The sequence below is a fragment of the Fukomys damarensis genome, unplaced genomic scaffold (genome assembly GCF_012274545.1).
Source record: "Fukomys damarensis isolate Sample0158 unplaced genomic scaffold, DMR_v1.0_HiC HiC_scaffold_12, whole genome shotgun sequence".
Classification (NCBI taxonomy): domain Eukaryota; kingdom Metazoa; phylum Chordata; class Mammalia; order Rodentia; family Bathyergidae; genus Fukomys; species Fukomys damarensis.
This window is the reverse complement of record NW_022900924.1, coordinates 5733221-5758392: the sequence shown is the minus strand read 5'-3', so window position 1 is coordinate 5758392 and position 25172 is coordinate 5733221. Positions and strand designations below refer to the sequence as shown.

General features: G+C 38.9%; 2 protein-coding genes across 10 annotated transcripts in view; one reads left to right on the top strand and one right to left on the bottom strand.

The window, feature by feature from the left end:
- Nucleotides 1-10570, top strand: part of LOC104848102 (solute carrier family 5 member 4) — a 41267-nt gene extending 30697 nt beyond the window's left edge. Inside the window, exons 10-16 of one of the 3 annotated variants that reach the window (XM_010603875.2) lie at nucleotides 258-365; nucleotides 1355-1502; nucleotides 2926-3097; nucleotides 3794-4009; nucleotides 7774-7876; nucleotides 8591-8609; nucleotides 10373-10570. In XM_010603875.2, the coding sequence (XP_010602177.1) occupies nucleotides 258-365; nucleotides 1355-1502; nucleotides 2926-3097; nucleotides 3794-4009; nucleotides 7774-7876; nucleotides 8591-8609; nucleotides 10373-10556 (950 nt within the window). In that variant the 3' untranslated portion in view covers nucleotides 10557-10570. Of the gene's footprint in view, nucleotides 1-257; nucleotides 366-1354; nucleotides 1503-2925; nucleotides 3098-3793; nucleotides 4010-7773; nucleotides 7877-8590; nucleotides 8610-10341 lie in introns of all 3 variants that reach the window. The other 2 variants (XM_010603873.1, XM_019204465.1) reach the window with 2 other exon arrangements.
- A 13495-nt stretch (nucleotides 10571-24065) lies between these two features.
- Slc5a1 (solute carrier family 5 member 1) overlaps nucleotides 24066-25172 on the bottom strand; it is a 168566-nt gene continuing 167459 nt past the window's right edge. For all 7 annotated transcript variants that reach the window (XM_033762350.1, XM_010603872.2, XM_010603871.1 and 4 more), the window contains one exon: nucleotides 24066-24466. In XM_033762350.1, the coding sequence (XP_033618241.1) occupies nucleotides 24252-24466 (215 nt within the window). In that variant the 3' untranslated portion in view covers nucleotides 24066-24251. The remainder of the gene's footprint in view (nucleotides 24467-25172) is intronic.

Genomic DNA, 25172 nt, shown 5'->3' with positions numbered 1-25172 from the left:
GCTCTAGCTGGGCTGCATCCCAAGGAAGAGTCCTGCTCCATGGATCAATGGGTGGGCAGCTTGGGAATGAGAAATTTAGGTTAGGTTCTGGGCCAACAGGGATAAAACTGGGATAACAAATTAAAGTTTAATGTCCAATTTTCAAGCAAATGTCTTTCCTCCTACCCATGATGTCACATCTTGTCTCTTTTCCAGTGGTTATGGGTTGTACCTGGTCGAGCTCTTCTCACTGAACTCTCCTTCACATATCTCCTCAGATATGGTGGCCTGTGTGGTACCTTCTGAGTGTGTGAAACACTGTGGTGTCGATATTGGCTGCACTAACTATGCCTACCCAACCATGGTGCTGGAACTGATGCCTGCTGGTAAGAGCGCCCGTGCTCGTATAACCCCAGATGTTCTGCCTGTATCGATAGGCCATGAAGAAGGAGAGTAATTCTTGCTTTCACTACCTTCATTCTGTTCATAGACATTTCTTGAGAAGCTGCCACAAGCTACCTGCCATACAATGGGCCTGGAGATTTCAGAGTGAAATAAATGTGGTTTCGGTCAGAAGTATTCTTACCCCTTCAGGTTCAATGCTGTCGGAAAAGTCAACAACATTAAGTGGCCCACTTGTGCGTGAAAGTATGGTTTAGCCACAGATTTACACACTCAGAGGACTAGAAGTTAACTATCCTGTTTTCCATAAGCCAAGTCGATTTCAATTGATTTAATTTACAGATATTTATACTATATTCCAGGGTGCTTATCAAACATCAGTGAAGTAGGCAAAAAAAAAACCAAAAAACTCCTGCTCCTTGAAATTCACGCTTCAATTTCATGAGACAGAAAATAAACCACACATATGAAATAAGTGATTAGAATGACAAAAGATGGCCATTGCTGTCATAAACTGAAACGCGACAAGGTGCTGTACAGAGCTAAGCAGGTACAGCTGGGAGTTCGCCAGGTGGAAAAGATCAGCTAGGACTTCTGTGGCCCTTTTCACTTCCCTGACACACGTGAATGTTTTCAAGGGGGAAGGAAATACGAGCCACAAACAAGGGATCACCTAAAAAGAAAGATTTGGTGCTCGCTTTGGCAGCACATATATTAAGAAGAAAAATATGACACTGTTTCCTCTCTTCTAAAACTAGGGTTCCTCAGATGTCCTCTAAATTTATAGTTGAGCTTTAAATTCTGTACTATTCTCAGATCACTGAGAAACGCTTCAGAGTGTATTGATAGGCAGATCGGTTAACTAATGCTCCAGATGACACTTTTATCTTTGAACAGTTTTCTCATTGGCCTGGCTCTCATACATCACAACATATAGCTACTAACCAGTGCTTTCACCCTCTCCTGGCCGCAGGACTGCGAGGCCTGATGCTGTCCGTCATGGTGGCCTCACTCATGAGCAACCTGACCTCCATCTTCAACAGCGCCAGCACCCTCTTCACCATAGACCTCTATGCCAAGGTGCGGAAGCGGGCATCAGAGAAAGAGCTCCTGATAGCTGGACGATGAGAAGATCTCAATTTCTACCTAGAATTCCAGCGGCAGATGGTAGGCCTCCAGGCCTAATATTTGGTATTATTGGTAGTAACCACAGAGTTCTCTCTTTCCAGATACAAAAAGTAAGGCCACACCTTCCAATGAAATGATTTCTTTTTCAAATCTTCAAATGCTTCCGATTGTTTCTTATTTAGAAACACAATCCCCTCACACAAGCCCCTCCAGTGACATCTTCACAAATTATACAGTTCCACCTACTCTGACAGGTTAAGGTATTTTCTCTACAAGTTTCTGTGCATATTACATAAAGGACATAAAAGAGGGTCTTCCCCACACCAACACAGGTGAGTTTATCGAACGTGTTCATTAAGGATTGGGGCAGACTCAGGAAAGGGACTAAGTGAAGAGCGTGCTTAGAGAGTTATGGCAACACAGGGGACCCTGAGGAACTTGAAGGGAGTGAGATGGAATGAAATAAGCAGAAGGAATGGATTTGAAAATTCTCCCTTTCTCCTCTTCATACTTTTCAAGCAGACCCTAGATTGTCACAGCGTTTTGTAGAATGACTTAAAATTTAAAGTGTAACACACGTACGAAACACCTGCAATGTCCAGCTCAGTGACAAGTCATGAGATGAGCACACACGTAACCACTGATCACATCAATAAATGGAAACTACCAGCATCCAGAACTTCCTTTCGGCCCCCTTCTTTCCAAACCTAAGCACTGGAACCCAGGACTCTCTACAGGTTCTTACCACTTACAGATATTTTATACAGTCTAGTAAATTATGTTTGTCCATTTATTCACACAAGCGCAGAAGGAAGATCTTGCAGATTAGAAAAGTGTGCGAGTCATGCCCTCTGGGCCTTAGGGTTGTCCAACAGGTTTTTACCATTAGCAAATATATTTTGACCCGTTCTTTCTATCTCCTGCACTGCTCAAATAGTAAAATACAAAAATTAGCATTCTTTGTGATTCACCCAGCATTCTGGAATAAATAGAGGCTTGTTTTAAATCTTGCCTATGCAAACTGATTTAGTTTTGGTAAAGCTGAAGAAAGACAAAAGGGGATGTCTAATTACTTTATCGTATAAATAATTACTGATTAGTAGAACACGTGGAGTATTTATTAGTAATATGTGTACACCGTGTTAGAGAATGATTAATCAATAGCTGATATGTGAACTGTTTAATGAGTGTGCATTTAATTTCATGGGTGAAACTGTTGTGACTCATTATAGATAAAGTACTTCACTTAGCGTTGTACTGCCAGATTATCAGTTAGCATAACATAAGTCAATGTCAGGTCAAGGAGCGTGATTTTATTTTGAAACCCAATGAATGGTACAAGAATAAATTCGAGAACTAAGACACAATGGCTTCTCTTAACCTTTGTTTAATATTTAAATCATTTTGTCTTCTTACCAGGCTATTTGTTATTATATTAATTGTCCTCAGCATACTCTGGGTCCCATTAATAGAGGTATCTCAAGGCGGACAGCTGATCCATTACACAGAAGCAATTTCCAGCTACCTTGGACCTCCCATTGCCGCTGTCTTCCTGCTTGCCATTTTCTGTAAGAGAGTTAATGAACAAGTAAGTGAAATTTGGGGAACTGTTTCCATGATGGAGTGGGTGAACGACCACTGTGATAACAAAATTCATTCTTTCTGCCCTGTGTATACAACTCAAGGCCCATCTCAATGTCAGTTGTGATCAGCCACGATTCTTGATCCTTACTAAAGTATGAAGAAGCTTAGTATTTATACTCTACACTCATAGTACAATCTTTATACTCCTTACTGAGTATTACATGGGATGATGCTGAAAAACACAAGTTGGGAGATAGATGTCCAGGGTCTAATTACGGCTTTGCCGTCATTTCTCAGAGAAAATAAGTGCTTTCAATTGTCAAGCATTTAATAGAACTCTCAAAACTGCTTAATAGCTTTCTTCAAATTGTATAGCAAAAAATCATATTTCTAATTATTTTATTAAATAAATCACAAGTTTTTAACATACCTGTAGAACACAAATAAGGAAACTACATCTTGGGTCAGTGAAGACAGAAGAGTCCTGTGAGTGGAGAATCAACAGTGCAACGGTATTTCAGGACTGTGGAGACCTATGTTTCACTAACCACCCATGCATTGGCAATTTTCACTGTTTGACTAACCTTGCGTTCAAGACCTGCTCTTTGTTGAGCAAGCAGACAAAATGATAATTATGAGTACTTGAATGATTTCTGTATCTTTCCTAAGCACTCGGGTTTTTCTCTTGTGTGTTTTTCAGGGAGCGTTCTGGGGTCTGATGGTCGGACTCGTGATGGGCCTTATCCGTATGATTGCGGAGTTTGCCTACGGAACAGGCACTTGCTTGGCTCCCACAGACTGTCCCGAGATCATCTGCGGAGTCCACTATCTGTACTTTGCCGTCATTCTCTTTTGTGTGTCTGCAGTAGTCGCCCTGGGAATTTCCTTCCTCACAAAACCCATTCCTGATGTAAATGTAAGTGATCCCTAGTGAATACGTGCTCATTTTAATAAGAGTTCTCCACCGTCTAAAGCAGCAGCTAGTGTACAAGTTTCGGGCCAAAAGAACCATCACATCATTAAAATTAGAAGTGTTCCTTTTCCTCCATGTCCTTACCTGCTTTTGTCATTTTTAATGTTCCTGTTACTAACTATTCTAAACGCAGTGATATGGTATCTCATTATAGTTCTGATTTGCATTCCCCTGGTAATTAATGACATGAACCCTTTTTTCACACATTTGTTGGCCAGATGATTTGCTCATTTGCTCTTGTTTGTTTGTTTGGTACCGGGGATCGAACTCGGGTCCTTGTGCTTGCGAGGCAGGAGGTGGAACCACTGAGCCAAATCCCCAGCCCTCATTTGTTCATTTTTAATCAAGACGTGTGAGGTTTTTGTTAAGTTTTTAAGTTCTTTAAATATTCAGGTTACGATTAACCTTTGTCAGATAAAAAAGCCAGCAAAAGTTTTTTCCCATTCTGTATGTTGTCTCTTCACTCTGTTAATTGACTCTTTTGCTGTAGAGAATTTTTAAATTGTACATAATCTTATTTGTCAATTTATGCTTTTGTTTCCTGTCCTTCTGTATCCCCGGCCAGGAAACCGTTACCTGTGCCATTATCTTGAAGCGTTTCTCATATGGGTTTCAGAGTTTCAGGTCTTACATGAAGGTGTTTGGCCCATTTTGAGTCAATGTCTGTGCAGCGCAAGAGACAGGAGTCAAGTTTCAATCTCCTTCATGTGGATGTCCAGTTTCCCTAGCAGCATTTCTCAAAGATGCTGTCCTTTCTCTAATGTCTGTTTTTGGCACATTTGACAAGAATCAGCTGGCTATAGCTGCATGGATTTATTTCTAGATTCCAGCCCCACTACGTTGATATACACGTCTTTCCTTATCCAACACCACACTCTCTTTTGTTACTAATGGTCCTGTATTATGTCCTGAAAGGAGACACTATGATGCCTCCAGCTTTGCTGTTTTGCTCAGTATTGCTTTGGCTGTTTGGGGTTATTGTGCATTCTTCATGTAAATTGTAGGATATTCTACTAGACCTGTGAAGAATGTCATTTATAGTGATGAGGCGTTCTTTGAATCTGTGGGTTACTTGAGCAATGTAACCATTTTAACATTAATCTTCCCACTATAAACGTGAGAGACATTTCCATCTAATAATGTCTAATAATGGTACACGCTGAACATTAGCAGTGAGTCAGGGATGGTAAAGAGGTCTGAGGAAGGCAGTATAAACCGAGGACTTCTACTCTTGTTTCTCTGTATTTAAATATCCCCCGTAGGGCTGAGGGTGTATCTTTGAGGTGGAGTGCTGGCCTAGCATACACGTGGTCCTGGGTTCATTTCCAGCACCCTAAAACTAAATAGATAAATAAATATTGTTTATACTGGGTACGTCAACATATAATTTTTTTTTTTTTTTTTGGTTTTTTTGAGGCAGGGTCTCCCTACGTAGTTGAGACTGACCCGGAACTCACTCTGCAGTCCAGGCTGGTCTCGAACTCACAGTGATCCTTCTGCCTCAGCCTCCCGAGTGCTGGGATGACAGGCGTGCGCCACCACGCCCGCCTAATAATGTCTTTTTAAGATTCTTTCTATGATGTTTTATAATTTTTATTGAGAGGTTATTCACATCACTGGGCTTTCTCAGTATTATTTTTGTGGTTATTGTGAATAATATTGTTTTCATGATTTCTTTCTTGGTGAGTCCAGTTTTTATTTTCCATTGAATTTATTGGTATGTTTTAGGTATACAGCACAGTTACATTCATCACTGAGCTCTTGTACCTTGACCTGATGCATCTTGGTATTTTTCCCCAGACCCCTGCCATCCTGAGTCCATTTTTATTAATTTTTAATTTTTATTGATTCATATTTGCAGTAGATAATGATTGCCTTTGTAGTGGAGAATCAGTGCGTGTTCAAAATACATCTTAATTCTTCTTACTTCCCATTTCCTTCCTACCCACACTACCTCTGGGTTCCATTCACCATTGCAAAACATCTATTTCCCAATTTCCTATTATCTATTATTTATTTTGCTTCTTAAATGATTTATATTTTGCATTTCTTGTATAAAAGAAATCATGTGATATTTAAATTTGGGTGCCGGATTTATTTCACTTAATATTATGGTTTCACAGTGCATCCATCTTCAAATAAATGACTTAAATGTATCCTTCTTCACAGCAGAGTAGTACTCCATTGCATATATATGCAACGTTTTCTTTACCCATCCTTCTGTTGATGGGCATATAGGCCATTTCCAAGATTTAGTTATTATCAGTTATGCTGCTATCAGCATAGGTATGCATGCATCCCTGAAATATGATGTCTTTAACTCTTTGGGACGATACCAAGAAGAGATTTAGCTGGATCAATGGAATTTCAGTTTTCAGTTTTTTAATGTGCATGAGGACTTGGACTCGATCTCCAACACTGCAAAAAAATAACATGAACAACAAATAATAGTAGAAAGAGGGAAGAGATGAGAAATGGAAATAAAAACTTCTCCCAGCCAAGATAATTCAGAGGATTCATGAAAATGGATGATTTTGGTCTGTGTCTTAGTTGTATCCAATACCCACAATTTAATGAGCGAGAGGTTTATTTGGCTCACAGTTTGTAGAAGTTTCAGACATCAAGCAGGATGGCAGTAGAAGGGCATGGCTGAGGGAAAAGGTGCTCACCTCGTGGCAGTGGGGAAGCACAGAAAGTCAAGGAGGAGCCAGGAAGAGAGGCATAACCTCCTGCACATCCACAGGACCCACCTCTTCCATCCAGGCCCCACCTCACACGAGCACACGTAGCTATAAACTCATCAGCGGACTAATCCACTGGTGATTATAATGCTCACGTGATCCAATGACCTTTCAAAAGCCCTGCCTTTGACTGCATGAGGCTTTGGGGGATATTCGGATATATAAGAGCCAATGCCAATTCAATCCTCTGTCCATATCTTCTTAGACTGTGTGCCCCAGAGTCAAGGGCATTGCCAGGGGATTTTTCACTGATTCTTTCAGTGGTGGTATCCGTCAGAACTTGAGGAGAGGGCCGGGGATTTAGCTCAGAGGTTCGGCGGCCTGTCTCGCAAGCCCAAGGACCTGAGTTCAATCCCCAGTACCACAAAAAAAAAAAAAAAAAAGTTGAGAGGAGTTTGAAGGCTTCCAACACACAGAAATGGTATATGCTTAAGGAGTTGGGAATGCTAATTATCCGACCTGATTCTTACATATTTTATATAGAATTAATTCTGTACCCTGTAAATATGTTTAAATATGCAGTTAAAATTATGCAAAAGATTACAATCATTAGACAAACTGGAAGTAATAACGATGTGGCCACTTATAACTGGGTAATGCAGACAATGAATGAAGCCAGGATATAACGTAGGTTTGCTTAGTATTTGACATTTCTAAAATCGTAAATCCAGAAATAAGAATTTGCAAAGCAGGAGGTGGCACCACTGAGCTAAACCCCCGGCCCAGAAATAAGAATTTGGGGAATGTTTTGCTAGGGCTTTGAATACGTCCAGAAGAAATTAAAACAAACAATTCAAAGTGGCTTGTGTATGTTGATGAGTGGCTGTGGGTAAGAGACTTTTATTTATGAATTACATTCTTTTGTGCACTTTGATTTTTTAAAAACTAAGCAATAAGCAAAGTTCATGTTAGATAGTGGTAAACATTTGGCCTTTACTAAAGTGCTTGTGTATGTCCTCTGGTCAGCTGTATCGCCTGTGCTGGGCTCTTCGGAACAGTGAAGAGGAACGGATTGATTTAGATGCAGATGAGAAAAGGCCAGAAGAAACTGAAGATAGTGCTCCAGAAGGTAATATCTAACTTACATTTTTGCTTTATAATTTGATTTATTGACGTATTTTAAATGCCACTGACTTCAGCTTCTGGGGGAAAAAAAGAGTTGTTACGTTTATGGCAAACTGAAATTTCTAAATCTTTCTTTCCTGGTAACCGAGATAACTTTCTGTACAAGAATTCATTGGCCCATCTTGTCTGTTTGTCCATTAGCACACATACACGAAAATGTGTGCCCGCTACTGAGATCACGATCAATTACAAACTCACCTTGCCTAGTTACATAGGAACTTTTCGGCCTTGGCTTGTTATGATGAAGCATCTAGCCACCTTCTCTTCAAATTATTTGTCTCTATTCTCTCCCTTACACCCTTCATTCCAGGCAGCCAAATTTCTTTACTTTTCTCCATATACACCAAGAGCCCTAGGATATCTCTACTTCCTCTCCCAGGGGGGAAAAAAAAAAAGTTTTAATCACACTTCCCTCATCTACTTTGAAGATAATGATACACAGGGTATTAACTACCATTATTCTCCCATTGTCTGGTTATGAAATTTTGTTTTATTGTTTCATAAAATAAAAAAGAGCCTAATGCTCTTAGAAAATGAGTCAGAAAAGAGCCCTTTTTTTTTTCCATTTTATGGAATTATCACAGTAAGACTGGAATAATATCTCCATTGTATTTTGGTGCCGTTGTCCATAATGTCATTAGAGTAATGCATGTGTGAGGGGAAAGGGGGATTTATATGTTGTCTGTACAGCTACCAATTTCTACATATTTAGAGTTTTCATTTCTTCATTTATCGGGGTTTTTTTTTGTACCCGGGATCACACTCAGGTCCTTGCACTTGTGAGGCAGGTGGTGGCACCACTGAGCTGAATCCCCAGCCCTTCATTTATCAGTGTTTAGAAATTATGTATTTTTAGGGCTATGTTCATTTATTACACCTTTAAATATATTGGCATAAACTTCTTCATTGTATCTATGTATTATCTTTTTATCTCTCCTACTCCCATAGTTTGTTTTTGTTATAATTTCTTGTGGCTTCCTTTTTGTCTTGCTAAATCTTACTCGAGGTTTGTCTAGCTTCTCTTTCACGAAGAACAAATTTTTGGCTTTCTATTATTTCTATTATGACTCTTTTCCATTGCATCGCTTTCTGTTCACATTTTTATGCACTTCCATTTGCATTATTTGAATCTATTTTGTTGGCTTTTTTCCAATTTAAATTCTATATCAGTTCATTAATAAACAGCCCCTCGTCTTTTCTATCTTTTCTAAAGTAAGTAACTAAGACTATATAATTATGTTTTAAATTCTCCAGAACTGCAACAAACTTCCTTGAACGTTAATTGGATTTTGGGGGGAGGAGGGATATTTTGCCAGTATATCAAGTGGGATAGATTTCACACAGTTTTATTGTGAAGTCAAGGGGTGAATGCCTGCCTATGCAGTTTTGCTATAGAATTTCTATAAAATTGAATCTCGCTGTCTTAGTAACTATGTACGACAGTATCCATTTCCAAATAGATTCTTTTTTTTCCTCATTGAGTTTATTGGTACACTTTAGGTATACAGTACAGTTACATTCATCATTGGGATCTTGTACCTTTGCATGACAGGTCTTAGTTCTCATTTTTTCCCATTACCCCTGCCCTCCCTTCACCCCCTCCTCCCATCCCTGTTTACAAATACTTTATTTCCATTTTTTCATTTTCTCATGTTTTTTTTTCTTTTCTCTTATTACCTTTCCCCTTATTACCTTTCCCCTACCTTTATATATAGTGCACTGCAAAACTTCTGCGTTTTTGACACTAATTGATAATAATGATATCTCAATGTAGTTTTAATTTAAATTTTTATTTTGAGGAAGCATAAGAACCATTTGTCTTTTTTATATTTTTCGTCATCTCTCTAGTATGTTTAAGTGAGACTGGTGATAGTCTTTCCTTTCCCTTTTTTGGGGGGTGGGTCTGTTACACATTAAGGACTTCAACCCTTTGTAATAAAGCATACAAACTTTCTTCTGTTTTTGTCATTTGTTTTCACTTACTTTATTAGACTCTGTCATGAAAAAAATTTTTATTTTATTTTATAAAAATTTTTAGTTTTATTAGTGTATGCTTGTAATGCAGAAGAGTGATGTTTGTTTGGGGGAAATGGCACATGCACAACATATCCTGATCATTTTCAATCCCTTTATACCCCTTCTCCACCCCCTGACCCTCTTCCCCATCTTTAAGAGTTCTATCTTGTTTCCTGTCATTTCCTTTATTTCATTCATTTATTTATTTATATTTTACACTTCTCATACCACAGAAACCATGCGATATTTGTATAATCAAACCTGTCTATATTTTGTAAAGAATTTCTCTGACATTCGTAAGTACTTCTCATCATCTTTTAGAGTCACTTGTACTACCCTGGCAAGGACTTCTATTTCCCATCTTTTGTGATCATTTATTTTTCTTTCTTTCAGATCATCTTGAGACAACTCATGGGTGTCTCAGGAGGACTTACGACTTATTCTGCGGTTTGCAGAACACAGGGCCCAAGCTGACCAAAGAAGAGGAAGAAGCCCTGAAGAAGAAGCTCGCAGACACATCAGAGAAGCCCTTGTGGAAAACGATAGTGGACGTCAATGCCATCGCCCTCCTGGCTGTGGCAGTTTTTTACTATGCCTATTTTGCCTGAGCTCTGAGCCATTACAAGCCATTGATTAAACTAGGGATAATTTTCTCAATTTGCATTTTATAGTTTATTGTATTGTAACAGCAAAGAGTCACATGTGTGCATGCATGTGTGTGTGTGTGTGTGTGTGTGTGTATTGTGGTCACAGAAAATTGAGGTTCAGATCCACACCAAAAGAGAAGAGCTGCATCATGATTTTATGTAGATGAAAGTAAACTTCTTAGAAAGGTACAGCAGATATGAGCACAGTCCAATGATGCATGATTTCACAATGAGGCAACAGACAGCACCAGAAATGATTGGGGAAGGGTCTTGTGTAAGACAGAGCCTTCAGCAGGCGAGAGAGAAAATGCCAGCACTGTACCCATTTTGCTAGTTTCTTAAGTACGGTGTTTAGACAAAAGTGGCTTGGTGCCAACAGGCCTGGATGTCTTAGGGAAGACTATCTTGCATCTGGCTAAAATCAAGGACACTCTCACAGCGCACTCAAGGCTATCTGTACATAACATTTCTTTCCCGGGGGAAATAGTCAGTTTCTCTTCAGAAAGGCAGAAGCCAAGGTCATTTCAGCAAGCACTTACATTTTGCTGAATCAGTTTTAACCTTGGCCCTGACCTGGTTCCTTTGCAATCAAAGGAAAGTTAGCAATTGGTAATTGTATCTAATGAGGTGATGTCAAACTTGACTTTTGCTTTTATTCTTTTGTGTCAACAGAAAAGAGAGTTTAAAATTTATAAAACTAGCAAAATAGCTCCCTATAAGTGTGTAAACCTAGTGCAAAATCTTTTTCCCAGTTTTACAGAGGTATGAATAAAAACCGTACATGTTTAAGGCGGGCAGGGTAGCAGTTTGTGTGGTCCTATACTCAGGAGAGCCTAAAGACTCTACCACAAGACTTGTAGAGTTGAAAAATGAATTCAGCAAAGAATCAGTGTATAAAATCAACACTGAAAAATCATTAGCTTTACTATGACCACTAAGAACTAGCTGAGAAAGAAATCAGGAAAATAATTCTATTCACAGTAGCCTCAAATAAAATAAAATCCCTACGGATTTATCTAACGAAAGAGGTCGAAGACCTCTGCAGTGAAAATTTCAGAACATTGAAGGAAGAAATTTAACGTGACACTGGAAGATGACAAGACCTCCTGTGTTCACAGGTTGGCGGAATTAATGTCTTCAGAAGGGCTGTGTTATCCAAGGTAATCTATAGATCCAATGCAATCTCCATCAAAATATCAATGATGTTCTTCGCGCAACTAGAAGATAAATTCCGAAATTCATAGGGAAACGCAAAAACCCTTGTATCAACCTGTCTTTGTGTGACCACAGATATGTTCCTGGTGGGGTCCAGTTGGTGATGCGTTTCAAGAGAGTTACGAAGGAAAGAAAAGTGACAGTGGAGACTGGTGGTATAAATTCAACGAAGTCCGAAAGATAACTTGACCCAAAAGGTGAATACTGAGGAGAAAAGAATGAGGACAAAGAGACAGAGTGAAGGGACTGGAGAAAAAGGTCGAGAGAGAGAGACAAATGGCCTTTGGAGTGCAGGTGGTAATGCAGCTCTGGTCAGCTGGCTGGCTGGTGGCATTCTGTAGACTTTGAGCTATAACTATGGGAAGTGGAAGGGATTTTGTTTCTTCTAAGAATGTAAATGTTGGATAAGACATGGTAAAGTCAGTGCAATGATGGGAAAGAATTGGACTTGAAAGGTAAAAGCTTCTTATACGCCCAGGTTCCAAAGAGTTCATGCATGTCACACAGGAAGATAGGGAAAGGGTCAGAACTGGTCAGAAGAAAGAAAGGAGGAAAAGGCACAAGAAAGAACTTTTATTGGGGTTTCCATAGGAAACAAAGCGGAGCAGACTGCACAGTTCAGGAATGGCTAGTTTGAATAATACCAGTGGACTTTAGGCTATCGTAATGTTTACTAGTTACCTGGGACTTGGCCCTGGAATGACTTGGGTCAGAGGAGATATTGTCCTGTAAAACTTAGACAAGGAGCTGATTGGGACTGTAGATGAGATTAGTTGTTTGTATCTGAAAAACATGCCCCCAGCCATGCCCTTTGCTATCTCTAGGAAAGGGCTTTCCCTAGGAGGGGTGATTTTTCTCCAAATCTGTTACCCCCCCAAAAAAAGCAGAGCATCAAGAACACAGAAAATAAGAAATATGTAGTTAGTACAATCAGCCCTGTGATGAATGGATGCCACAGAGGAAAATACAGAACATAATAAAGCAAAGAACAGCAACTCTTCCACATACACTGCTGCCATAACAAAGTACAGATACTGGTTGGTTCAAACAACAGGAATTTATTTTTTCACAGTTCTAGAGGACAGAAATCTGAGATCAAAGTATCAGCAGGGTTGATTGCTTCTGAAGACTCTCTCCTTTTCTTGTAGATGTCCACCTCCCTTGTGTTTTTGCATCATGCCTGTCTGCATTCAATCCTATTATTAGGCACCAGTCATTATGGATTAGAACTCCTTAATGACTTCATTGTAATTTAATCACCTATAAAGGCCTTATCTCCAAATATAATCATAATCTGAGATACAAAGGAGTAGGACTTCAAGGAATGAATCTCACAGAAACTTTATTAAACCCAAAACATGAACAGACTTACATGTGTACTTGTTTGCAAACCAGAGGTTCCTGTGGAAAAGATAATTCAAATTGGATGGTATGCAACAAAAGCAAATTGACTTACAAGCTACACTAATAGATGTGTGGGCAAAATAAGGCAGAACAGAAAAAGACCCTTGCGGCAGTAGGGCTCACCCATAAGGCTCTCAAACAATAAATCACAGTGTTTGTACTCTCAGGGCTCAGGCAGGAAAGCATCCTCCCAAAGTCATCCCTGGAAGCAAGCATTACCCTGACACCAAAACTAGAGAAGGATACAAGCAAAAAAGAGAACTGCAGGCCAATCTTCCTGATGAATAGAGATGCAAAATCCTCAATAAGATATTGGCAAACAGAATGCAGTAAGTCAGAAAGATAATATGCTCTGACCAAGTAGGATTCATCCCAAGGATGTGGGGATGGTTCAAAATATGCAAATCGATAGATGTAATATATCACATTAACAGAGCCAAAGACAAAAACCACATGATCATCTCAAGAGAGGCGGGAAAAGCAACTAACCAAGTCCAACACTCATTCATGATAAAAACTAAAAATAAAATTGGAATAGATAGTCTTTATCTCAATCTGATAAAAACCACATATAACAAACCAGCATCATACTAGTTGTCAACATCATACTAAATGGTCCAACCTCATTTTAAATGGTCAAAAGCTGAAAGTTTTCATTTTAAAATCAAGACAAGACAGGGATGCCCACTAGCACCACTCCTATTCAATATAGTTCTGGACGCATTAGCCAGAAAAATTAAGCAAGAGAAAAAATAAAAAGAATAGGAAAGGAAGAAGTTAAATTATAATTATTTGCTGATGACATGATACTCTATATAGAGGACTCCCAAAACTCCTAGAATTAATAACAAATTTGCTAGCTTAGCAGGACACAAAGTTAACAGTCAAAAATCAATAGCATCCCTGTACATGAATAACAAATTCACTGAGAGAAAAATCGGGAAATATTACCTTTCACAATAGCAAGACAAATGAAATAGGAATTACTCTAATGAAAGCAGTAAAAAAGCTTTACATTAAAAACTACAGTACTCTGAAAAAAAACGAAGTAAAGAAGATGTTAGAAATGGAAAGACATCCCCTGTTCTTGGATAGGCAGAACCAATATAGTGAAATGACCATATTTCCAAAACTGTTATACAAGTTAAATGTAATCCCAACCAAAATACCAACAATATACCTCAAAAAAAACTAGAGAACACAATCCTAAAAATCATATGAAACCAGAAGAGACCTAGAATAGCAAAAAAATTCTGCACCACAAGGGTATCACAACCCTTCGACCTGAAGTGTTACTACGAAGCTATCATGATAAAAACAGCATGGTACTGGCAAAGAAACAGACGCAAGGATCAACGGAACAGAACAGAAGATGCAGAAATAACTCCAAACACACTCAGCTACCTTACCTTTGACAAAGGGACCAGACACCTTCACTGGAAGAAAGATACCATCTTTAATCAATGATGCTGGGAAAACTTGCTTTCCACATGCAGTAGACTGAATCTAGACCCATATCTCTAACTATGCACTAAACTGAAATCAAAATGAACCAAAGATCTAAATATAAAAACAGAAACTCTTAATCTACTGGAAGATAAAATAGGTAAAACTCTGAATAGATAAAAGGCCTCATGAACAAAACCAGTCACACAGGAAATACTATAAAGAATCAACAACTGGATCACGTTAAGTGAAAAAGCTTTTGTACAAAAGAAACTACCAACAGAATGAAGAGACAACCCACAAAGTGGAAAAACAATTTTACCAGCTACTCCTCAAAGGACTAATATAAAGAATTTTTAAAAATCAGAGGCCCCCCCCTAAATTTAAAGACCCAATCCAAAAATGGGCATCTGAAATGAACAGACCCTTCTCAGATGAAGAAGTTGAAATGACAAAGAAATATATGAAAAATATTCAACATCACTGGTCCTTCAATAAATGCAAATTAAAGCAACCCTGAGATGCCATGTCACTCCAGAAAGAGCTGCTATCATCAAGAAATCAATCAATAACAAATGCTGGTGGGGCTGTGGGGACAAAGGAACCCTTCTCCATTGTTGGTGATATACAGTGTACAACCACTGTGGAAATTAGTATGAGATTCCTCAAAAAACTAAAACTAGAGGTTCCCTTTCTAGGTGTCTTCCCAGATGAGTTAAAAGAATCATACCACAATGATATATGCATATCCATGTTTATAGCAACACAATTTATAATAGCTAAATTTTGGAAACAGCCCAAATGGATAAAGAAAATGTGGTATTTCTATATAATGGAGTAAAGAAGGATAAACTTACCATAAAGAAGGATAAATTTGAATGATTTTTAGGTAAATGGATGAACCTCAGAGCACAATGTTAAGTGAAATAAACCAGATGCATAGATCACATATCACACCATTTCTCTTGTGTGAGAAACGCAAAGGGAAAAATAAGGGGCAAAACGGAGGATCGATATTGGGGAGGAGGAAGAAATGTTCAAATGGGAAAAGGAACAAGGGAGGAGGGAGGGGAAGGAGAGCAGGGGAAATGGATTTAAAAGGAGAGAGAATGGACGGGAAAATGGAAACAAAGTTTTTGTAAATGGGGAGGGGAAGGGAGGAAGGGAATGGGAGAAAAAATAATTAAGACAAATAAAATACAGTACACATTTGCTGTGCTGAATGTGATCCTTGTGTATAGCAAATGTGTATTTTTTTTAAAGACTGAGACACTTTGATCTTCAGACTACAGTATATCAGAAAATAGGTGTAAAGCCCCAGCACGCTGATTTGCATTTTGCCAATCTGAAATATCTGCTGTTCAGACTGACAATTTGGTCTTGGAGTATGATCTTGGAGCAGCTCCAGCCAAGTATCACCTTGCCTCATGCTGTGGGTGAAGTGAAAACCATAAAACATCATTATTTACATCCCAAGAATCTGGAAATGTACCTCGTAGAAAAGTAGACTGCTTTGACAAAGAAAACTGGTTCCTGTCTCTTTTTGGTCAGGAGGAGATAGACACCTAGACCAGCAGTAAGAGTGAAGGCTCTAACGAGAGACCGCTCTGTGACAGTGCAATCACATTCATGTTTCATCTGAATATAGAAATAGGAACGCCTGGCTCACTGATTTAAATACGTTGACAGACATCTGAGAAACCCAAAATGTGAATAAAGAGTAAAATAATATATATATATTCCCCAAAATGAATGCAATTTTTGTATAGTACAAACATATACCAATAAAACAAAATTGATAAATGTATTTGTATGACATTCACTAACATAAATAAGTCAGTGCTCAGTAGCTGCTGGTCTCCGTACTTGTCCGCACTCCCCCCCCATTGCAGGGTCTTCAGAATTGAAGAAGACATGTTGTATTACTGTTAGAAGGCTGCGCTGTCTCGGAGAGGAGGGACTGTCAACTCCTCCCAGGCCATGAGTACGAAGCTCTTTGAATCTCTGTGAACCTCAGTTTCCTTCATGTATAACGCAGGCTCCACAGAATTGTTGTAAAGATTAGTTGAGGTCATTTGCTGTTGCTTAAAGGACAGACCCACGGAAGATGCCCAATAAATGTTAGTGTTTTCTGCTCTCAGCCCCATCCCCACTTGCAAAAAATATTTCCATCCACGAGACTGATTTTAAGGACCAGAATACACTATATAGAATATGAAGAAGTAGTACCAGATGTGAAAGTCAAGCTGGATGTCAAGACTTGCTGCAGAAATACAAACACCAAATGACCCCCCTCATACAGAGAATCTAAAAAAGTCTTGCTCACAGAAGCAGAATGTAGAATGGTTAACTAGCAGGGGCTGGGAAAGGAAGGAATTAAGAAGAGCGATACTTGTCAAAGGATGCAAAATTTCAGTTATCTAGGTATAAAAAGTACGGGAGCTTTACTATATAATATTCTGATTATAGTAAATAGCAATAAATCATGGGCTTAATAATAGCTAATTTTAAATATTCTCACTACAGAAAGTAAGTGTAGTAAGAAATACATTAATTAGCTTTAGTCATTCCATAATGTACAAATATATAAAACATTATGCTATATACCATACATATTATAATTTTATCTATTTGAAAAATAATAGAAATTTCAGGAAAGTAGTCTGACCCTCGTACATCCATCTAAAGGGGACCAGAATAAAGCAAATGGACCCTAAAAATTAGTGGGGTTGGATTCTTCTTTCCTTAGCACTGCAATGTACTTCAGCCATACTTGTGTCTTGCTTTTTGTTGTTGTTGTCTTTTGGTACAAGGGATCGAACTCGGGAACTTGCACTTGCAAGTGAGGCAGCAGAACCTCTGAGCTAAATCCCCGGGCCAACCTGTATGTGGGTTTGAAAAGACTTCAGTTCTAAGACTCACTAAAAATCTCAAAGGAGGGCCAAGCCTGGTGGGGAGGGAGAGACACATCCCCTCAGTTCTGTTCACCTCGGTGATAAAAGTGAAACCCAATTGGAAATTAACTGCAAATCTTGGATTTCAAAGTGTGGTCTCCAGACAGGAGCAGCAAAGTTATCTATGAATTACGAGAAATGCATATTCTCCAACTCCATCCCAGATCTACTGAATGAGAAACTCTGGGGGCAGAACTCAGCAAGCTGTACATAAACAAGCCCTCAAGGGATTCTCATGCAAGCTATAATTTGAGAACCACTGCTCTAGGAAGTCCTTGGTCTGATTCTGAAATGTGTATGCTGCCGGTTTCACATACAGAGAAGTCCCTTTATCAGACAGATACAAATTTGCTATCACTTTGGGATGAATTGCATTAAATTACCTGGTTTTGTTTTTTGTGTGCGTTTTTGTTTTTGTACCAGGGATCGAACTAAGGTCCTTGTGCTTGCAAGGCAGGCGGCAGAACCACCAAGCCAAATCCCCTGTCCAAATTACCTGTTTTTTATTGAATTGCTGTTAGAATTACAAAGTTGGCTGGGTTAAGGGAACAACGTGTACCTCTGGAATGATAGGAAATTCATTTGCATAATCATCCAAGCAGTGCCAGACCCCTTGACCTCACAGCTCATTAATCCCAGCCCCATCAGTCTAAGGTAAGGGCACCGCACTCAACCTCAGGCACCAGATTATAGTCTCAAGGGTAGGTGGGATTTTTCTTGAGGTGCAATGGGAGGAAATGATACAAAACCGCTCTCTTCCAACCAAGCACACATGCAGTTTTCTCTCAAAGTTTTCTTGAGAGAAAATAATCAAGCCGCCTTGCATCATTTATGAGATGATTTTGGCACTGGGAAAAATGAGGTCTAGTGAGTTCCAAAGTTAGAAATGTACCTACGTGAACATCAATGCTTGAATCGGCTATGTAAAAGTAAGTAATATTCCCATGTCGGTCAAGATTCTCCAGGACCCACTTCGCTTTGCAGAGAAATTAACTTGTCTTTTCATTTTGAGAAATTCCTTTTAAAATCATCTGTATTTTAAAAAGCTTTTTGGGCCAGTAAGGCCTGGTTTTTCAGATCTGTGAACAGCATAATAAGCAGTCATTATGCCCCTTGTATAATGCCACCTTCAATCTGAGGAAAAGACTAGAAATTTCCCTTAGCTCAGAAAGTTTTCTAGTACAATTTATCATTTACTGGTCCCTAGTTACCCAAATGTCTCAGTCTATTCTAAAGGGATATTACAAAGGTAAAGTTACTGGCCTTATGTTTACTAGAGGTTTTGAAGACAAAAATCATCTTCAAACTTACATGTTTTTGAGATGGGTTTTGCTATGTTGCCCAGGCTGGTCTTGAACGCCTGGGTTTAAGGGATCTCCTTTCTTTTCCTCTCCAGTGGCTGACACTATAGGGTACACACATGGCTTTAGTTAAAATTTTTTAATTGTTCAAGTTGCTGGATTCTATTCTCAACTATCCTGACATCCTGCTTCCTAATCCATGCTTTACGCTAACCAAAGTTATGTTCACTATTTGTAAGTGTTACGGTCACTCTCCAAATGTCAGAGTTTTTAAGGTTTTTATTTTCTTCAAAGTAATACATTTTTTTCAGTACCAGGAATCAAACTCAGGATCTTGTGCTTTCAAAGTAATACATTTTAATGGGTGTAACTATAACGTAGTTTAATATAGTGTCTGTATAGCCTCTTTCATGTATATATCCGCCATCCCCTCTTCAAAGTGTCCTTGTCACACCTAAGGAAGCAAGCACATGCTATAAGCACCAGTTCTTTTATCTTTCAAAGAGAAAAAATATAGTACATAGTTGAGACAAAATAATTTATCACAATATATACAGCAAGCCATTAGCAAAGTCAGAAATGGTATCCAGGATAATGTAGCTTACACTGCCCACTCCAACCACTGGTTTTCAAGCTTCTCCCTTTATCCACTCGAAGTATACCACAGAATTCACACAACACTGAGTCCTCTGAGTAATTCTGACCATGTCAAACTCTACTTTCCCTCTTTTCTGCCTAGTTTAATGGGATGAGAAGATACTTCAAGTAATGCTCTCTGGATTTCCTTCCTTCCACAAGAACAAGTCATTTTTTCACCTGTTAAGCAATTTCTCTACCCAGGAACCACACTCAGCACTTTTCTAAGCTAGCCTGAAATTAGTCAAACCTAATATGTAGATTTTAACTTCAGTGGATTACACAACTGAGATTTTGAATATAGACCTTTTTAAATTGGTTAATTTAATTAACATTAAAAGAATTTCCCCCTGGAAACTACAACAAGAAACACACTCCTTTCAGCTTAAAGCTTTGAGCATTACCACCTGGAACAACAGACCACCTGCCCTAACTTTCATCAATAGATGATTACCCATCAAAGCACCTAAAAAGAAATAGCTGTGGTCATGTGAACTCATGGGCAAGAGAATCATGGGACACAGTAATTGTTCCAGTGTTGCTTGGCAGAGGGCAGCCTTCTTGAGATGACAAATGCCCCGGTATTATGGCCTGTGTCCCCCTAAAACCTCATATAGTCCTAGGTAGGCTTTTTCTGAGGTGGCTGGATCGAGAGTGTGTGATTCACGTGTGATTCATGGAACAAGGTTACCAGGATTAAGGATGTGAGTGCTGGTAAAAATTCCCACATTGTGGGTTGTCTCTTAGCTCTTCTTGTGATTTCTCTGGCAGTGCAGAAACTTTTTTTAAAAAGATAAGATTCCAACTGTTGATTCTTTGAGCTAGTTCCTGTGCTACAGAGGATTTGTTATAGCATATTTTTGGATTTTGCTTCTTTATCCATTCTGCCAATGTAATTCTTTTTATTGGTGAATTGAGGCCATTGACATTGATGGTTATAGATGACTTCTATGACTTATCACTGTCATGTTATTTTCCTGTTGTTAGTTCTTTTTTATTTTTCTCCCTCTCCCTTTAAATTCTTGCTTATTGGATATACTCTGTTGGGCCTCGTGGCACTGTGACTTTCATTGTCTTTTTCTAGGATATTTTAAAAAATTGTTTGGAGTGTTGGTTTTATATCATGAAGTTACTCAGGTGTTCTTTGTCATGAAAGTATCTTATTTCTCCATCAGTTTTGAAAGATAGGTTTGTGGGATACATCAGCCTAGGTTGGAGGTTGTTTTCTTTTAAAGCTTGAAATACCTTACTCTTGGCTCTCCAAGAATTTGTGTTGAAAAGTCTGTTTTGATTCTAATGGGCTTTCCTTTGCATGTAATTTGTTTCTTTTCTCTAACCACTTGTAGTATTTTGTACTTCTGTTGGGTTTCCGGGATCTTGATCATCACATACGTGTCTAGGTATAGGACTTTTTTATTATTATTATAACTAGCTGGAGTCCTATGTTTCACTTATCTGTTCTTTTGCTCTGTTTGGGAAGTTTTCTGCCATTATTTCTGTGAACAGTTTTTTATGTCATTTGTGCTTTCTCCTTTTTCTTGGATTCCTATTAATCTTATATTATTCTTCTTTGCATCATCTAGGAGCTGTTGAATTGATTGGTCCCTTACTATTTTTAAGAGATCTCTCTTTTCATCGTCACTGACCACCATCCTGTCTTTTTCTCTTTTTTTTGCCATCCTGTCTTCTATATCTGATATTCTGTCTTCAGATTGGGTTAGTCTGCTATGTACACTTTTAAAAGAGTTTTTAATCTCCTGGATATCAGTTTGAATCTGTTTCATGATTCCATTTCTTTGCTATGCTGAGCATTCGTGGCTTTCATCATGGTCCTGACTGAACTCATCAATTTTTGTATCTGTTTCTGATCTAGGGTTTATAATCATGTCTTTTATCTGGGAAATTATTTCTATTTTGAATATTTCTAGAGCCTCATTCACCTTTTTTTTTTTTTTTACTTCCTATGCTATCAGTTCAGATTGTTCAGATGGTTATCAGACTTTTCCATCTCATTTCCCCCAGATTTGTTTTTGGAAAGCTGGAAAACTGTGTCTTGTTTAAATGTCTTTTCATTTCTGTTGTTGTTGGTAGAGTCCTTGGTTTAATTCCTGGGTTAATACTTTGATATTACTTATTGTGGATATCTTTGTTGCTTGTATTTAAAACCCTTAAGAAATGGTTGCTTCTCAGAGGTGTCTTCCAGATATAACTGGTCTTTAGGATTTGAGTCTCTAATAACACTGGGGCAATCTCATTTTAATTATACCAGGAAAGACATCTGATTAGATCAATCACAACTTGTAGCCCAAGTGATACAATCAGCAACAACAATAGAATCAGACACAGCTTAGAAAATGACAATTTGTGGTGGTTATTAATGTATCATGTTTAACTGTGTGAAATAAAATGAAATCGAAGGCTAGCCCAAAATATGTTTATAATCAATAAACTGATCAATATAGTAACTTTACCCTTTGGAATGGGGACTTAGGAGTAAGGCCCTCTTACTATTATTTGCTTCTGCTCTAGCTCAAGGCAATGGCCTTTAAAGACACACACACACACACACACACACACACACACACACACGTTCCTCTGCAGTATAGATGAGGAACAGGCATAGCCAGAGGGGCAGAGTGGGTGACTGAAAGGCTCCCATCCTCACCAGTCCATTGGTGTCAGGGAGGCCTGGGTGGGGGAGGGGCTCGTGCCAAAGGCTTCACACAGCTCCCGACAGCTCCCAACCTCACTGGTCAATAACAAATGCTGGCTGGATTGTGGGGAGATAGGAACCCTTCTTCATTGTTAGTGGGAGTGCAGACTGGCATAACCACTGGGGAAATCAATATGGAGATACCTCAAAGAACTAGGATTAGAAGTCCCATTCAACCCAGCTATTTTTCTACTGGGTGTCTTCCAAAAAGAATTTGAAAAATCATACCAAAGTGATACATGCTCACCCCTGTTTATAATGACACAGTTTGTAATAGCTACAATTTGGAGACAGCCCAATTGCCTGTCAACTAGAGATTGGATAAAGAAGATGTGTTTTTTGTTTCTGTTTTTGTTTTTTATAAAATGGAGTACTACTCAGCCATAAAGACCAAGAAGACTACAGACTAGAGACTAGAGACATTTATAGCTAAGTGAATGCACATTGAGGCCATACTCTTAAGTGAAATTAATAAGACACACATGTGTAAATACTGAATAGTTTTTCTGGTATGAAACACTAAAAGTGTAAATAAGGATCAAAATGTATAATTGTGTGATAGGAAGAAAAGGTCTAAAAGAGTACAGCAAATAGGAGGGTTAGGAGAAAGGGAAAAAGGGAAAAGAAAAATATGTAAAAAGGAAAAACATGAAAATAATGTCTTTGTAAACAGGGAAGGGTGGAGGGACTGAAGGGAGAGCTGGAGAATGGGGAAAAAATAAGAACCAAGATAAGTCTTATAAAGGTACAAGATTCCACTGATGAATGTAACTGTACTGTATACCTAAATTGTACCAATAAACTTAATACAGATTTTTTTTTAAAGGATGTGAGTGTTACCCACTGTAAGCATCCTAGATAAGCTATAAGGAATAGAAAGAGCTGTAGTCATCCCCTGTTGCTTTGCTGCCTTCTGCCCACCATGAACTGTTTCTCCTCTGTGGTATCTGTCTGCCATGCCACCCTGCCTTGGAGCCAGCCAATTATGGACTGAAACCTCTACAAACTGTGAGCTAAATAAACCCTTCCTCCTTTAACTTTGAGAAAAGTAACTAACACACCCAGAAAGTGTATTTGCTCTGTCATGTGATGTAGTGTCACCTTCTAAGTCCATACATCAACTCCAGGGCCATGAAGGCAGTACTTTCCGATTCATTATGGTCACCTTATCATGTACTTTGTGCAGACCGAAAAACATACAGCAAGGGCCAGGCAAGTATCTATAAATAAATGCCCAAAATCATTTATTTAGTCAACAAACATTATGGAGTGATTAAGATATTCCAAGCAGAGTGAATGCCAAAACAAATGAATCCCAAACACGGGGAATGCACAATGGACATTTTTAAGAACAGGAAATTCCCTGGATTCAAGATTATCTGTTCCTCCACTAGCTTGAGACTAAGGCCTGGGTCCCTCCCTTTTGGGTAAGTTTTACATTTCTGAGGCCTCCACCCCCTCAGAGAACAAATGCCTAGGACAGGAGAACCCGTCCTCACTTTTACACATTCATCAGCCTAGCAGATTAATTTTTTTTTATACTGAGAAAAATCTGAGAGGGATATGATGTCAGGAAAGGAATTTCTTTTTTTTTTATGATAAAAGGTCAGAAAGGAAGGAACCAGGGAGACCAAACTCTAAAAGTAATATTTAAGGATTATAAATAAGGGTGGCATGTAGAATTACCAGACTTGCATCAGATATCACAGGGATTCTGTTCTTAGTTTGACTTTTCCAGAATATGACTGAACTTTCCTTCTGTAGCTCTACTATGTACATATGACTGTATTACTTTGGCTTCAAATACATAAGTTAACAGCAAAATAACAGTTTTTCTCCAGCTTGCCTATAATTACACATGTACATGTTCATCTGTCTGGGCAAAGTTTACAACAGACCAGTTTCCCTTCAGAATGGAACCCCAGAATGGGACCAAAGGGAGGTGGTAAAGATGCCATCTTGCAAAGTCTACAGCAGAAGGCAGGACTTATGCAAAGTATGCATGGCAAAAGACAGCCACGGTCAGCAGGATGATGCCGTTGATGTTTGTTACTGTCCTCCACAAAGGCTTCTCAGAGGTGTCTGTCAACTTCATTTTCATGGCCTCCTCCTCCTCTTTGGTCAGCTTGGGTCCTTTCTGGTCCAGCCCACAGAATAGGTCATAGGCTCTCCGGAAGCATCCTTTCTTCTCCTCGGGAACTTCTGTGTCAAGAGCAAGACATAAAGGATTACCACATACAGAACCAAGAGGAAATAGAAAAGACTTCAAGGGGGGATGCCGTACCATAGAGCATCTAATCTACTATTTGGTAGTAACTGCCCAATTTTCCCATTTTCAGGAATGGGAATAGTATAACATATACAAATTAACTTAATTACATTTAAGACAATGTTAATGATAGCCTAAATTTTATCTCTACCAGAATCAAATGCATTCTTTATTGGGGGGGGACAGGGTCTCACTATGTAGTTCACGCTGATCTTGAACTCACTATGTAGCCCAGGCAGGCCTCAAACTAGTAGCGATCCTCCTGCCTCAGCCTCACAAGGGCTGGGATTACAAGCATGTGCCATCGTGACCAGCCAAGCATCAACAGACATCCACTTTTATTTAGAACATTCAGGTCAAGTAATAGTGTATGCAAGAGAAGTATTAGCAATGGGCGGGAGAACTGTGATCTGTGAAGCACCTGGAAAGCCCACATCTGAAATACAGAAGCTCATGTTTGTTTTCTCCATCACTGGGAGGCAGTGAGGCTGGCACGACTAAGGAGTTAACTGGCTGGCTACATCTGTCAATTCCGATGGTTTGCACCGGACAAACCCTTTCTCTCTCCCATTTCTCTCACACCGAAGAGAGAAAGCCTTCATGTAGCCCTCTCTTTTGACTCACTCTATCCAAACAGTA